Source organism: Nomascus leucogenys, chromosome 19, assembly GCF_006542625.1.
Source record: "Nomascus leucogenys isolate Asia chromosome 19, Asia_NLE_v1, whole genome shotgun sequence".
NCBI lineage: Eukaryota > Metazoa > Chordata > Mammalia > Primates > Hylobatidae > Nomascus > Nomascus leucogenys.
The window spans coordinates 67,160,348-67,176,283 of NC_044399.1; the positions used below are offsets into that span (position 1 = coordinate 67,160,348).

The window sequence follows — 15,936 nt, forward strand, 5'->3', positions numbered from 1 at the left end:
TTTGAAGAGTATTAATGAAATTGAATTTAAGTATTATTAAATTTAATATTTCTATTATTAAAATCTTTTTTTGAGATGGGAGTCTTGCTCTGTCCCCCAGTCTGGAGTGCAATGGCACGATCTCAGTTCACTACAATCTCCACCTCCTGGGTTCAAGCGATTCTCCTGCCTCAGCCTCCCGAGTAGCTGGGACTACAGGCACCTGCCACCATGCCCAGGTAATTTTTGTATTTTTAGTAGAGATGGGTTTCACCATGTTGGCCAGGCTGGTCTGGAACTCCTGACCTAAGGTGATCCACCCACCTCGGCCTCCCAAAGTGCCGGGATTATAGGTGTGAGCCACCATGCCCAGCCTCTATTATTAAAATCTTTCACACCTTCACATTTTTCTTCCATTGTTCTCTATTTCACACAAATCTAATCATGTATTCCCCAGTTCAGAAAGCTCTAAGGGCTCCACACTATCTGGCAAGTTAAATTCTAACTCTTGGCTCATCAGTCAAGGCTCTCCATAATATGGCCCCAGCCTGTCCTCTTCTGCCGTATTTCTTGCCATATCCCCCAGGTCCTAGCCCGGCACCTTCCTGGTGAATCGTCACAGCATGACTTGCCATGTCTGACTTTGGCATATCCTTCGATGCCTCTGCTTTTGCTTTTCTACTTAATATACTCTTCCCCACTTATTCAAGCCATTTTTCTTCATTTTGCATGTCATCCCCAATCCCTTCGAACAAAATTAAATTCATCTTCCATGTTCTCAGTCATTTCTTTGTGTGACAGCAAATTTCACACACTTGAATCATGGACGTCTGTCTAATTCATGGTAAGGTCTATGAGTGCAAGAGTACATTATAGTCACCTCTGTGGTCAGCTGAACAGTGGCCCTCAGAGAGATACATGTCCTAATCCCTGGATATGTGTTACCTTATATCACAAAATAAATTTTGCAGATGTGATTAAGCCACCCTGAGATGGGGGTTACCTGGATTATCTGGTTGGGCCCTAAATGTTACTACAAGTGTCCTTGCAAGACGAAGTCTGAAGTAGATCTGACTACAGACAGCAGAGAATATGATATGACAGTAAAGAAAGATACACTGCTGGCTTTGAAGACACAAGAAGGGGCCATGAGCCACAGAATGCAAGAAGTACAGCTCTGGAGGCTGGAAAAGGATTCCTCCTAGACCCTCCTCAGGGAGCATGGCCATGCCAACACCTTGGTTTCAGCCAAGTGGAAATGATTCCAGACTTCTGACCTCTAGAACTGCAAGAGAACAAGTATATGTTGGTTTAAGCCACCAGGTTTGTTGGAATTTGTTACAGAAGCCATAGAAAGCTAACACTCCTTTATATCCCTATAGTGCCCATGTATTCAACAGGCATGCTTATTTCTTATAGTTGTTTAGGCCCTGAATCAAACTTTCTCTACACCTGAATAGTCCCCATTTGCCATCTAATGTTTCTGCACATAAGCCTTAGCATATATGAAAACAGTGTTAAACATGTCCCATTAGTGTATAAAGGGAGTCAGTGTAAATTTATTTACCTGCTGTAGCTTCACACAGCAATGGCTGGTGGCCCAAACAGACCAGGCCGGGTGGCACATGGCTGCACTGCCACTTGGTCCTACAAATCCCAAGAGGACTACATGACTTTTCTGGAGGCCCTTCTTACAGGGATGGGAGCGCCACACACTTACCCGTGAAATAACTATTGGTAATTTTGTTTACAAAATGGGAATACAAGCCTATAAAAATCCAAGTATAGGTGTTCTGAGCAAAAATTGTCCAAAGCTCATTTACACAGCAGGGTGAATAGAAGAAGCTTACCTGAGCTTATATGCTGAACTTGAAGTTACATAGTTAACACATGTGAATACATTCTCCTCGTAAAAAGTTAAAAAAAATCAGGTAAGGCCAAATAAAATCCTTCATGAGGACTATACGCCCCTTATGAGGACTATACGCCCCTGCCTCAGTTTCCTCCCTGTTTATTTTGTTTCTAACTTACAATGGATACATGATCCAAAATAACATTTCTGAGTATTTTATCAACCATCACACACTGAAACTATAAATACATTTTGTTATGCAAGCTGAATACTAAACAATGAGACGGAGGATTTTTATTTTTTCGTTTAGGAGGGACAAACACAAAGCTCATTTTCTATCAAGTTAAAATAAATTAGACTAACAATGGAAGGCTCTTTCTTTCTTGTAATTCATAATTCTGTCTGGAACTCTGCCTCTCCCTTTCAACATCATTTTGTCAGGATAGACATGAACTGTGCCAAAGGCTTGGCTGTCTGGAGCTGTTTCAATAACTCCTTCTAGGTTGACGTGGTATACACCAAAAGGATCCTCAGAGTAGCCACCATCATGGGTGTGACCAGCAAAGAAACACACCACACACTCATGAGACCAAATGACTGCCAGGGCATCTCTGTAGTTCCAGGCCAGGCACACATTGTCAGAGGCGTCCGGGTAAATGGGAAGATGGCCTGTTAGTTAAAGAAACGAAGAGTTATGAGCCAATTACGAAATAGCTCTTCTATAAAAATAAATGGGTAAAAGCTAGTACTCAGAAAAAGAAAAAAAATTGCTATCTCATTATGCAAATGAACTGAGACCAGAGAGAATTCACACACATGAGAAAACTAGGCCATCTACAGCCACATCTCTGGAGCATAGAAGGGTAAGACAGTTCACATGAGGCGCAACAGGCTGCTGTAGAGGCAAAACCCTGAATCTCTGAGGCCTACGTCATCTCAAGTTGCCCAAACACCGAGGAGGATCGAGGGTGTCCTATGCAGGGCAGTCTGCAAAAGCAGCCTGAAATTGGGCAGATGCTGTGCTGGAATCCAATCCCATTGATTTCCTTAAATATGAATGTTATACACACAGAATGATGTAACACTAAATAAAAGAACAGGTCGGGTGTGGTGGCTCATGCCTGTAATCCCAACACTTTGGGAAGCCAAGGCAGCTGAATCAGCTGAGGTCAGGAGTTCAAGACCAGTCTGGACAACATGGTGAAACCCTGTCTCTACTAAAAATACAAAAATTAGCCAGGCGTGCTGGCGTGTGCCTGTAGTTCCAGCTACTCAGGAGGCTGAAGCAGAAGAACTGCTTGAACCCGGGAGGTGGAGGTTGCAGTGAGCCAAGATCACACCACCACACTTCAGCCCGGATGACAAAGCGAGACTCCGTCTCAAAAAATAAAAACGTAAATATAAATAAATAAATAAACAGTTTAGGCATGGGCCATGGATTATGTGTCATTGACATAAACAATGCCTCCGAACTGATTTATGGGACTTTAAACACCCATGAGATCAAGGTAGCCATACCCACTTTTCAGATGAAAAACTGAGTTAAAACAGGGAAGATTTATACTGGCATCCACAGGAGATATGTAGAAGTAGAGTTAGGAGAAGTTCGAATTTCTGACAGCAACACATCTATGATCAAGCCACAGTTCTCACTCTGAAGTACAGCTCACATTGCATCTTCCCATTAAATCACTTTTTTTCTATTACCGTTCATTTTTATTCTAAAATTTAAACATGCTTCTATTTAATATCTGTTTGTAATACAAGGTTTTGTTTTGTTTTTTTTTTTAAAGTGCATACACGTGCTGATTACCACCTAAGGGCTAAGCGTCCAAAGGCATGTGCTGCTTTCCAGCACCTCGAAGCCATATTGACTCATCTATCAAGTCCCTGCAGCATTCGACGCCATTAGTTGTTCCCTTCTCACTGAAACACTTGGATTCCAGGACACCACTGTTTCTCCCAGTGGTGTCTTTCTAGTTTTTCCCCAACTTCAATGGCCACTAATTTCCAGTCTCCTATGCTGGTTTCCCCTCATTTCCCCAGCGTCTTACCAGGAGTGTCTGAATGCTTGGTCCTCGGACTTCTCTATTTATACCGGCTGCATTGGTGATCTCTTAGTGATTTACATGCCTTAAATGTCATCTATACTCTTTCAACTTCCACATTTATTATCTAGCCCAAATCTCTATTCTGAATTTCAGACTTCTAATGTCCAAACGAGATGTCTAGTAGGCATCTGAAACTTCTATTTCCAAACCTGAACCCCTGCCCTCTCCACTCACACCCCTCATCCTGCAGTGTCCCCTATCTCAGCTAATGGCAATTCTATCCTTCCAACTGCATGGCCAAAATTCAAAAAGTATAGGATGACCTCGGAGTAGCCATAATGAAAGTTAAAAAGCAAAAGAAAATGTCTATTACACTTTAACTTTTAAACTTTACTAAAGGAAACTTCAATCATTCCATTTTTAAAAGTTTGCTTTTCCCGTTTCTAGGCTTACATCAAATGCTAGAAGAAATGTAAGAGACTGCTAAATTAGATAGGTGTACCGCCATGAGCAAAAAGAAAAGGGAAGAACACAGGATCACATGGGAAAGGGGATGGAGACATAAAGCATGGATTCTAGTCTCAGTGCTGTCAGCAGCTCCATGATTCTGCTATGCAATTCAGTCTCTTTGGGCTTCAGTTTCCTTATCTTTAAAATTCAAAGGTTTGGCTATATGATCTCTAGCTTCCTTTCTGCTCCAGAACAGGCTGGCAGTGGAAAATTTAAAAGCAGACACAAGTCAAGAAGTATCCTAGTTTCTGAGACCACTTATTATAGAGCCAAAAGGTGTCACATCATTCCAGGAACCCAAGGGCACTCATCTCTTCCAACCCTTGAATGACACTTGGTATTCCAGTGGGAGCAGAAACACTTCTGCTCCTTCTACGTGTTTTTACCACATCAGTGGAAGATTAATAAGTAAAAACTACCTTTACAGATAGAAATAGAGTTTTATATAATCAACTATCTGAATAGCCTATCATTTTCAAAGGGTTTTTTTTTTTTTTTTTTTTTTGAGACGGAGTTTCACTCTTGTTGCCCAGGCTGGAGTGCAGTGGGGTGATCTTGGCTCACTGCAACCTCCGCCTTCTGGTTTCAGGCGATTGTCCTGCCTCAGCCTCCCAAGTAGCTGGGATTACAGGCGCCCGCCACCACGCCCGGCTAATTTTTGTATTTTTAGTAGAGATGGGGTTTCACCATGTTGGCCAGGCTGGTCTCGAACTCCTGACCTCATGATCCACGTGCCTCAGCCTCCCAAAGTGCTGGGATTACAGGCGTGAGCCACCATGCTTGGCCAGGGGTTTCATATTCATAATTTCATTAGATACACTAGCAGTTTGTAGGTTTGCTATTTGCCCAGGACCACACAGTTCATATAAACCAGAGCCAGAATGGCATCCCGTCCTTCCGGCTCTCAGCCTGGCCTTCTCACCTGTTATCCCACATCAATTCTAATTCTAAACCAAGGGCTCTAATCTCAACCTCCAAACCAAGTCTCCCAGCCATGCTGCAAATCCAAATTGAGTTCCATATATGTGTGTTTTCACGTGCGCATGCACACACACACACGTATGTTTTAAGCACCCCTGGATTCCTACAATCTCTGATGGCAGTGTACCCATCAAAAACAATTCTAAATGAAAATAATACAAATCTAACTTCCTTGTTATTGTGTGGGAGGCACAGCTAGAGAATGCAGTGCTCACTGCCAGCCAAGCCTGTAGCGCGCATGCCCTGTGATACCAGTTTTGCTGCATCTAGGCAGCGGTGGCCTCTGTCTGGTGGCCACTTTGCTGATAGGCAGGTCTGTAAGGCTGAGATTTGGTATGGTCCCCGAACTGAATTTCTCACTTAGAAATTACTTCATTAGGGTTTAAGAAACTCAGGGCTTCCTACCTTGAGGAAAGGATCCAAGCCCTGGTACTGACTTCCACTAAGAAATTGTTTAGTGTGGCGTCAAGCTCCTTTATAAGCTGATTGCAACCTGGATTCCACACTTTAGAATTCAGCTTGGTGTTTTTTGTTTGTGCTTGGTTTTATTTACTTATGTATTTATTTATTTATTGAGATAGGGTCTTGCTTTGTCACCCAGGCTGGAGTGCAGTGGCACAACCTTGGCTCACTGCAACCTCCACCTCCCGGTTCACGCAATTCTCCTGTCTCACCCTCCCAAGTAGCTGGAACTACAGGCGCACGCCACCATGCCCTGCTACTTTCTTTTTTGTATTTTTAGTAGAGAGAGGGTTTCACCATGCTGGCCAGGCTGAATTCAGCTTGTTCTTAATTTTAAGTCAAGTTTCTTGGTAATTTTTACATCTTAGTTATCATGGTGAAGTCATCTCACCTTTGGGTTCTTGCTTCTCTTATGGAGAGAAGGTTTAAAAAAAAAAACTTAGAAAAAGCCAAACTTCTGGAGTTTTTATTTTTGTATTAATGTCAATATTCTGCTTGTGATATTATACTAAAATTTTACAAAATGTTAACGTTGGGGAAAACGGCAAAGCATGTAAGTGATTGCTCTGAATTACTTCTTACAAATGCATGTGAATCTACAATGATTTCAATAATAATATTAATGTTTAAAAAAGAAATTACTTCATAAACTGATCTCATTTGAGGAAATTCTACTTTGAACCTAAAAGGCCAACTCACAGGCTCCAATATAGGGCAAGATGTTTCTGTTATTTATGTTTTCCTGGTTCATCCTTAAATGTTAATCTTATATTCAAGTGGTTTCTCAATAGAAATTTTTAAACTAAGTGTTCATTTAATAGAAAGAGGATATCAAAACACAAATATTGTTAGTATGCTTTAACGCCTAACTTTTCCCAATCTCTAAAATGTTAGTGTAATCAGATAATTTAAATACTTACTCACAATCACCACCTTTTCTTGGTTTGTGTCAGAGAATGTAAGCACTTCATTCAACCAGTTTAGCTGTTCTTGGCTGAATCCTCCATTAAACTGGACAAACTGGGGCTCAGAAAGTCCTGAAATGAATTTAGTGTGTTAGCCCCATCAAAAGTCATTTTCCCCTCATTTAGACATTCAAATTTACTAATGTAGGGACACCTGTTTTTTCTTTAGGAATATCCGATTAGCAACAATCAAAATAGGAAATCACAAGCATTTAGAGAAATATATAAATAAATCACACTACATCTCACTCTTGACAGTCCCCTGCTTACTTCGCTGGCTTTCCATTATATTAAAAATGCAAACTTCTTAAGTCCACTGAGCCGCTACATATTCTTGGCCCCGTTTACACTCCAAAATCACCTTGTACTCCACTGGCCCTTTGCTGTGCTCTTCAACAATGCTTAAGTCTCATTCCATTTAGTGCCTTTACATGTTTTTCCCTCAGTCTGCTAACTCCCTATGCCCATTCTTTCCAAGGGAGACTCCTCCTTGTCATTTAGGTCTCAGCTTAAGTATCTTTCTCCTTGGAGAGGCTTTCGCTAATCACCTAATCTAAAATAGGAACCCTAATCCTTTTCCATAACACTCTGTAACATCATACTCTATTTCCTTGGCAGCACTTATGACCATAGAAATAATCTTGTTTCTGTTTCATTTATCATCTGTCTTGCCCACTTACTGTGTTTGTTCCCTCCATTCCATCCATCAAAAAAGTAATATTGTTAGTATTGTTTATAGCTCGGAATATCTACCCCTAGAAAAAGTGCCCGCCCTAAAATAGGCATTTAAAATATCTGTTAACTCAATCTTGAATCAACTGTAACCAATCCATGTGAGAGCAGGCTTGTGAGAAATCCTGACCCTGAACAAGTGACAATATACTTTTACCTTAATTGTCCATCTTCCTGCTGAATAAAAGGTAGCTGAAGAATTTAAAGACAATCTATTAGATTCTCAGCTCAAAGGAATAATTCACCTTGAGGACTATTCAGTTCCGTATTTGGATTGTGCTCCCTCAATATCTTCATACACTGCTCGTATTTTGGAGAAGACTGATCCACGCCCAAGACACTCAAGTCATATGCATCAAGTAAAATGAACCGGAATTTAGGGAATGGTACAAAATGATAAGCATAATAATCCTCTGAAGGCATGGTCTCAGGATGATGTACAATCTGATCTTCTAGAAACTTAGTGTTAAGTTTAGAGTGTGTTAAATACTCTCTACTGAAGTTATAGAATTCATGGTTTCCCCATGTATGATGAACTGGAACTTTAAGCCTCTTGAATGTGTCCATAACAAGTTCTAGGGACTTTTCGGATGCATTATACTGTGCATTATATCCATCGATGATATCTCCAAGCTGAAGGACACAACAGGGCATGCTGCTTTCATTATTCCAGTCTTCAATGGCGCCCTGTAAGTGAAGAAGACTATGTCTGTAGTATCGCTGCCTGGTTCCCTGGAAATTAAAGCCATCTTCTAAGTCAGCATATTGAACATCTGCGATAACGCCAAAGGAGAAAAGACGCTCTGAACTGTCACTTAGGGCTTCAGGATTGGGTTTATCATCCATAACCTCCAAACAGGTTTCTAAATAAAGTAAAAAAAAGATAACTAAATTATAAACGTTTTAATTTCCCAATTTCACTGAAGAAAATGATAAAGGGAATGTTAAAGGTTAATTCATTAGGCAGCTTGGTACAGGAAGTCTTAGGTCTGAACTACTAACAGTCTTAGGTCTGAACTACTAACCCTCTAAAACACTTTCTCTTCTGTAAAATAGATGATAATCTCTTTCAGAAGAGTAACAATTTATGAAAGGGTACTATCTTATCAATAAATAGACATTCTAATGCTAATAAAGCCCAATTTAAATCTGGAATAATTGCTGATTTTTAAGAAATACTCATTTTAAACACACATGCACACGCACACACACACATACACACACACACACCCCTGTCCCACAAACACCAAATAATTCTATCAAAACTTTAAGATTTTTTTTTTTTTTTTTTTTTTGGAAAGCTGTGTATTACATTCATTCACTGTATGTACTTTGTAAAAGGTTCCTATTATGGGTTATTTTGTGTCAGGCTGAATCTTTTCTCTTCCTTGGTGGGGAGGTCACTCAAAAAGTTTCTCATACTTTATATCTGAAGTAATAGGTGAGGGGGAGGCAATGCAGATATGAAAGGAGAGGAATTTTAAACAACAACAACAAAAATCCAGCACAAAAACTAACTGATGTGACTATTATCATTTCTGGGAGCAGTGGTTCCTGGTTCTTCAATAGCTGGGATTAAAATTTGCTTTTTTTGTTTGTGGTTTTTTTTTGTTTTTGTTGTTTTTGACAGGGTCTCACTATGTTGCCCAGGCTGGTCTTGGACTCCTGGGCTCAAGCAATCCTTCCACCTCAGCCTCCCAAATAGCTGGGATTACAGGTATGAGACACCACACCCAGCCCTGGATCCTAATTTGAACCAGGGTTTTTTTTTCCTTTTTAACTTGAATACTAACCTACCCCACAATCAAAACCGAAAATATGAAATCTTTTCTTCTGCCCTGCCTCAGTGGCCAAAAAGAGGAAGATTTAAACTTGAAAAAAACTATTATTCAATTGTTTAAACTGTAAATTATAATCTCTTAAAAGAGCCCAGAACGCTAATGATTCAAACAAAAATCAAAGGCCAAGATCCTAAATTGTCAATGATTTTTGTCATAAAGACTATAGTGATAAACTGTTGCTGTGGTATCTGAATTATTTAAAACCTAAAAATTCATTTGACTTTCTAAAATTACTTTCAGACTCCTCATCTCTAGTCATTTGACAAATATATCTACAGAGTGCCTACTTAATCCTCTATGGACATGTAAAATCCCAACTCTAAGAGTACTCCTGTAAGAGATGAAAACAACTACTCCACAATTGGAACAAGGATAAGACTTCAATTTGACTTATTTGAGAATTAGGGGCCTCTTTTCATCCTAAAACTGTTGTTGCTAATGATACACTCTTTAATCCACCTAATTATGAGTTTCAGATACTTTCTTCCTTAATCTGGTTGGGTATAACTAGCCCTAAAATAGGTAATAGCACCAGAAAGAGATGGAAATCCTTAAACATGGTGTTCTCATACTTTTTTTTATTTGCCCGTTTCTTCCTGCAGCCCCCACCTGAAAATCTCATTAGATATCAAGTTAGTAAGTATGTATGAGGGTGTATAAATGAGAGGTAATCTGATTTGAAAAGCGGGTAACTTCAATACAATTACAGGACAAAACTCCATCTAAGTCAGTTTAAAAATCTCTAGTCTTATGTTAGGTTTCAAATATTTGCGATTCCAAGTTCAGATTAATAGAAGAATCAAATCAGAAGATAACTTAGCAAGTATATGACATGAATATTATCACCAAGGTTAAGAGAAAACTATTTCTGGGGGTGATCTTATCCCCTACCAAGTGAGCTTGTTTTTATCTTTGAACTCAGAGCCTTTATGGTGATAATATGTATTGTGGATCTCCTAGAGGGGATTTAGGCCCAATGAATTGGATCTTCTCTCCAGTAGACAGCTCTTACTTTTGCCTACCCAGCATTCATTTCCTGTTCTTAAGGTGACAGCACCCCAATTTTTCTCTACGCATTTATCCAGTTCCCCACTCTCAGTTCTTGTGGTCTGACCTCCATCCCCATTCACTGGCTGGGGAAGTGAAATAGCAGACACATATCCCAAACCTGGCCCATAAAAGCCCAGTTTTCTCTGGCCAGTTACGGGTAGGCATGTAACTCAAGCAAGGTCACAATAAGCATCAGCCCTGGGACAGGCACTGGCACTTCTAGCAAAAGTAGTCGCTATGTCTCCTACGCTGCTAAACTGAGGCTTCAATTTTTGGAGAAAAAATGAACTGATAAGAAATCCAACACAGAAGGAAACAATTCTGAATGATGGAAAGACGGAAATTTCTGAAAACATTAGTTGAATACCTAAATTCACCTGTCCCTGCTAGAACTATCTCTGGTCATTTAGTTACACATATCAGCACATAAATTCTCCTGGGCTTAAAGCTAAATCAAATTGATTTTCTGTCATTTGATACCAAAATCCTCTCAAATACACCTTCCACTGGAACACAGTTCAGTTTAGAAAAACTCAAGGCTATCCTAAGAACTGGCCATTTTTAAGGAAAGTTAATGTGGAGAGAAGCACCAAGGGGCACACACTTCAAAATAGCAACGTGTTCTGGGGTAAAAAGAGAGATCCAAAGTGTTGAATACACACGGCTTTTGAAAATAAGGTTAGTATCCCCTTATCCAAAATGCTTGGGACCAGAAGTGTTTTAGATTTCGGACTTTTCAGATTTTGGAATATACTTAACAGTTGAGCATTCCTAATCTGAAAATCCAAAATCCAAAATGCTCCAATGAACATTTCCTTTGAGCTTCATGTTGGTGCTCAAGTTTCTGATTTGCGGGCATTTCAGATTTCAGAAACATATTCAGGGAAAGACAGACAGGATCAGAAGTGAGTACGGCAGCGCAAAAAGAACCAGGTGGTCAGAGAATTGACTCTCCTAGTGAGTTTAGCCTTTCCTTTCTTGGTTCAGGGAGATGTTGGGGGAGCTCAGAAAAATTGGTCCTGGTGAACAGCGAGATCAAAAACTCAAAGCCACCTCCAGTGAGGAAACTTAGAATTAATAAGCATTCTAATGTCAGAAAATTTTTTCAAAATAGCTCCCTCCCTCCATCAAATACAGATACAAAAAAAATCAGTGAGTAGAGGATAATTGTTGAAGCTAGGAATGGGTGCATGAGGTTTATTCTAACTACTTTTATGTATGTTTAAAAATGTATATATAGGCCAGGCGTGGTGGCTCACGCCTGTAATCCCAGCACTTTGGGAGGCCAAGGCAGGCGGATCATGAGGTCAGGAGATCGAGACCATCCTGGCTAACATGGTGAAACCCCGTCTCTACTAAAAATACAAAAATTAGTCGAGTGTGGTGGCAGGCGCCTGTAGTCCCAGCTACTCAGGAGGCTGAGGCTGGAGAATGGTATGAACCTGGGAGGCGGAGCTTGCAGTGGGCAGAGATCATGCCACTGCACTCCAGCCTGGGCAACAAAGCGAGACTTCCATCTCAAAAAAAAAAAAAAAAAAAAGTATGTATGAAGTTTTAAAAAAGAAAAATTCAAAAATTTAGAGAAAATCAAATCTGGAAAAATTAGAAGACCTAAGGAAATAATTTGCTTTTGAATAGAAAGGAGAATGGCAAGTTTTTAGTGAACTTTGTTTTCAAAGTCTGCCTGCACCATTTATTATATGCTACGTTAAGTTTTAAAGAGGTATTACGAAGTGCTGAAAGCTTTGAAATGGAAGACCCAGAACTAAATTACAGTCCTCATGTTTCCTGGAGCAAAATAACCCTCAACAGGTTATTGTGAGCTTCAACTGAGTTATGATCACATTAAACTATTACTCTGTAAATCTCTGTAAACCATAAAGTACCATATGCATGTTAAGAAAATAATTTTAAAATCATATATCTGAAAATCTGTCCAATGAGCCTCAGATAACTGAAACTACTGCAACATTTTAATAGAAGAGAATAATGTAGAAAAGTTTATAAGAGTTGCTCTCAAAATTCCTATCAAGTCATGGTACAGGATAAGCAACCAGCATTTTGAGAAAACCACCTTAGGCATAAGAGATTTTTTTTTTTTTTTTTTCTGAGACAGGGTCTGGCTCTGTTGCCCAGGCTGGAGTGCAGTGGTGCAATTATGGCTCACTGTAGCCTTGACTTCCTAGGCTCAAGTGATCCTCCTAATTCAGCCTCTCTGGTAACTAGGACTACAGGCATGTACCACCACACCTGACTTTTTTTGGCTTTTTTTTTTTTTTCTTTTGTAGAGATAGGATTTTGCCATGTTGCCCAGGCAGGCTGGTCTCAAGCTCCTAAGCTCAAGTGATCCACCTGCCTCAGGCCTCCCATACCCAAGGATGCTTAATTACTGAAAAGTTGCTACAAGATCTTACTAATAAAACTTTTCCAATATTTAAGATTGGCAGAAGGCTGAAGTTCCTTGTGGAAAGCCTTCAAGCATCAATAATGAACTTGTAAAAGAAGTAGCTCTACCCTGAAAGAAGTATGTTTCCTTCACTCTATTGTCAAAGGTGAAGGGGGCAGCAGGGAAAGTCTAGAGATTAATAAAGAGACTTTATTAAGAGAAACTATTGTAACAGAGGCTCCTAGCCTAAGGGTGCAGCAAATGTTTTCTTTCTACGCAGAGACCATACCAAAAGGAAAGTTAAGTTGGGGCAGGAAATGTTTGTGGTTAGGAGTTAGGCACAAGGGGCAGGGGTCTGGAACAAAAATGAAGTAAACACATTAGGGTGCTGGGAAGTTCACAGAAAGTTAGGGCCTAGCTGTCCCAGTCAAACCAACCTAAAGTTATGTCAAGAACAAAATCTGATCACTATTGATAGAAGCAATATCAGATGATACTAATCCATGCCCTGCTTCTCTCAAGAAAAATATCTAAATTGGGGCCGGGTGCGGTGGCTCAAGCCTGTAATCCTAGCACTTTGGAAGGCCGAGGTGGGCAGATCACGATGTCAGGAAATCGAGACCGTCCTGGCTAACACGGTGAAACACCGTCTCTACTAAAAATATATATTTTTTAAAATTAGCCAGGCGTAGTGGCACGCCCCTGTAGTCCCAGCTACTCGGGAGGATGAGGCAAGAGAATCCCTTGAATCCAGGAGGCGGAGGTTGCAGTGAGCTGAGATCGCACCACCGCACACTCCAGCCTGGGCGACAGAGGGAGACTTCGTCTCAAAAAAAAAAAAGAAAAAAGAAAAATATCTAACTTGGAAAACAAAACATAAACCTCATTTGGTGACTTTGGTGGTTTCACAGCAGTAATAAAAGTGATAAGGTTTATACGGGATAACACTGTAGGCGCCTTCTGGCACTAAAGTTTCATGGGTCCTTGCCATCAGGCTCAGGTGTTACTAGCAATTCATCCAAAATGCAGTTATAAAACACCTACTTTGAGCCAGGAACTATTTTATTTTTATTTTATTTATTTTTTAGAGGCAGAGTCTTGCTTTGTTGCTCAGACTGGAAGGCAGTGGCCCCATCACAGCTCACTGCAGCTTCAAACTCCTAGGCTCCAGTGATCCACTCATCTCAGCCTCCCAAAGTGATGGGATTACAGGCGTGAGCCACCACATTTGGCCCCAAGAACTGTTTTCAATGATAGTATTTTATTTAATATTACAAAATTAACATGAAGAAGTTGCTACTAAAAGAAGCACTTTTGCAAATACAATTTAATAGATCAGCTAGAAACACTGACTTCAATCTTAATTTGGGTGTCTGATCAAGTAACCTACAATTGGGCAATTAGAGATGAACAATAATTTTTATATGCTACTTGCCTGACTACACAAGGTACTTTTATGTCTTTTTGTCAATTAGAGGAAAAAATTATCCCTGGGCAAACAAATACACAAAGATAAAAGAGTAAAAATCGCCGGGCGCCATGGCTCACGCCTGTAATCCCAGCACTTTGGGAGTCCGAGGCGGGTGGATCACAAGGTCAGGAGATGGAGACCAACCTGGCTAACACGGTGAAACCCCGTCTCTACTAAAAATACAAAAAATTAGCCGAGCACAGTGGCAGGCGCCTGTAGTCCCAGCTACTCGGGAGGCTGAGGCAGGAGAATGGCGTGAACCTGGGAGGCAGAGCTTGTAGTGAGCCGAGATCGCACCACTGCACTCCAGCCTGGGCAACAAAGCGAGACTCTGTCTCAAAAAAAAAAAAAAAAAAAAAGTAAAAATCTTACCCACAGGCAACTATAAGATGGAAAAAAATAGTTTGATTAACGACTTGAAGTGCTGAACAAACATTTAAGAACTTTGGCAGAAATTTCTGAAAATTCTAGTCCAACCGCAAATCAAGAAACACAGGTAACACTATGCTCCGATACTGGGTTAGAGAACAGAACAGCTGGCTAGTTTGGCCAACTCATAGAAAGCAAGCAAACCAACCATGATCTGGTCCAACAATCATCAGAGCACGAGTTTCTCCTACTCAGTGTCGGTCCCATGGGGGAAAAAAAAAGCCACACAAGAGCGGGATCTGTAGTTTAAGGAAGATAATTACAGGACGATTTTTCCTTTTTTTATTTTTCTGCATTTTGCAAAGCAACCACCGAGGTAGGGGCGGGGAGGGAGTGGTTAAAATTGCGGATATTAAGATATAAATACAGGCAGATGGAATGAAGTTAAACTTTCACAAAGAACGAAAAATCTACGAATGCTCTTGGCCTCATTAACAAGGAACATAAGCAGTTCCAGATGAGGAACTCATAACAAACTTCAAATAACGAAACTTAGGGAGCAAGGGGGTCCGTGAGAGTATTTTAAGAAACTGGGGCCCAGGAAGACTAACTTAAGGGATGGAATATCATGTCGTCTATACTTCTTTATACACTGCTATGCTTTATTAATTAGGTTACATTATAATATTAAATAACTAGAAGCGCTGGGCATTTAAAGTTCTTCCAGACCACCCTAACCACTCAAATTATCCTAATTAGCCATTTTTTTAAGTTAAAGATTATTTCAATCGCAATGGGTCGGTTTCTATTTCAAAGATGTAAAGGAGTCAACATTCTTGCACTTCCTCTTGGCCGGCAGGACGAGGTTGACAAAGTCGGCCAGACAAGGTAGGGTTATGGGGGCTGCCCAGTCCCGTGGGTCTCTAGGCAGTGTGTTCTCTCCTCCGAGGTGGGGGTGTCCCCGGGGAGAGGAGCTAGCTGGGGTCACCGAAGCCCACGACCAAGGCGGGGCGCCCCCAGCGCTTGGGGCCGCCTGGCCTCGGCCCAGCCGCGCACCTGGACCCCTAAGGCAACCCCCTTCCCCGGGCTCCGCTGTCCCAATGTCCCGCTGTCCCGATGTCCCGCGGCCCCGCAGCACCGCCCAGCCCGCGCCGGACCCGCCTCCAGCCACAAGGAACTACCTACCGTGCGCCGGCCCCCGGGCTGAAAGGCTCCTGACTACGGGCTATGTAACCGCGCCACCAACGAGCGAGACCGACAGAGCGGCTCCTTCGGACTTCCGGAGGA

The 15,936-nt window shown here is 41.1% G+C and overlaps 1 protein-coding gene across 6 annotated transcripts in view; it reads right to left on the reverse strand.

Moving 5' to 3' along the window:
* ADPRM (ADP-ribose/CDP-alcohol diphosphatase, manganese dependent) overlaps positions 1 to 15,930 on the reverse strand; it is a 143,957-nt gene extending 128,027 nt beyond the window's left edge. For 2 of the 6 annotated variants that reach the window (XR_004026942.1, XM_030799458.1), the window contains exons 1-3: positions 15,835 to 15,930; positions 7,778 to 8,395; positions 6,756 to 6,872 (exon numbers count right to left, since the gene is read on the reverse strand). Coding sequence is in view for 4 of the 6 variants with exons in the window: in XM_030799458.1 (XP_030655318.1) it covers positions 6,756 to 6,872; positions 7,778 to 8,378 (718 nt within the window). In the remaining 2 variants the exon portion in view is untranslated. Of the gene's footprint in view, positions 1 to 398; positions 2,501 to 6,755; positions 6,873 to 7,777; positions 8,396 to 15,834 lie in introns of those variants that run through there. The other 4 variants (XR_004026941.1, XM_030799456.1, XM_003274689.4 and 1 more) reach the window with 4 other exon arrangements.
* Between the last annotated feature and the right edge of the window lie 6 nt (positions 15,931 to 15,936).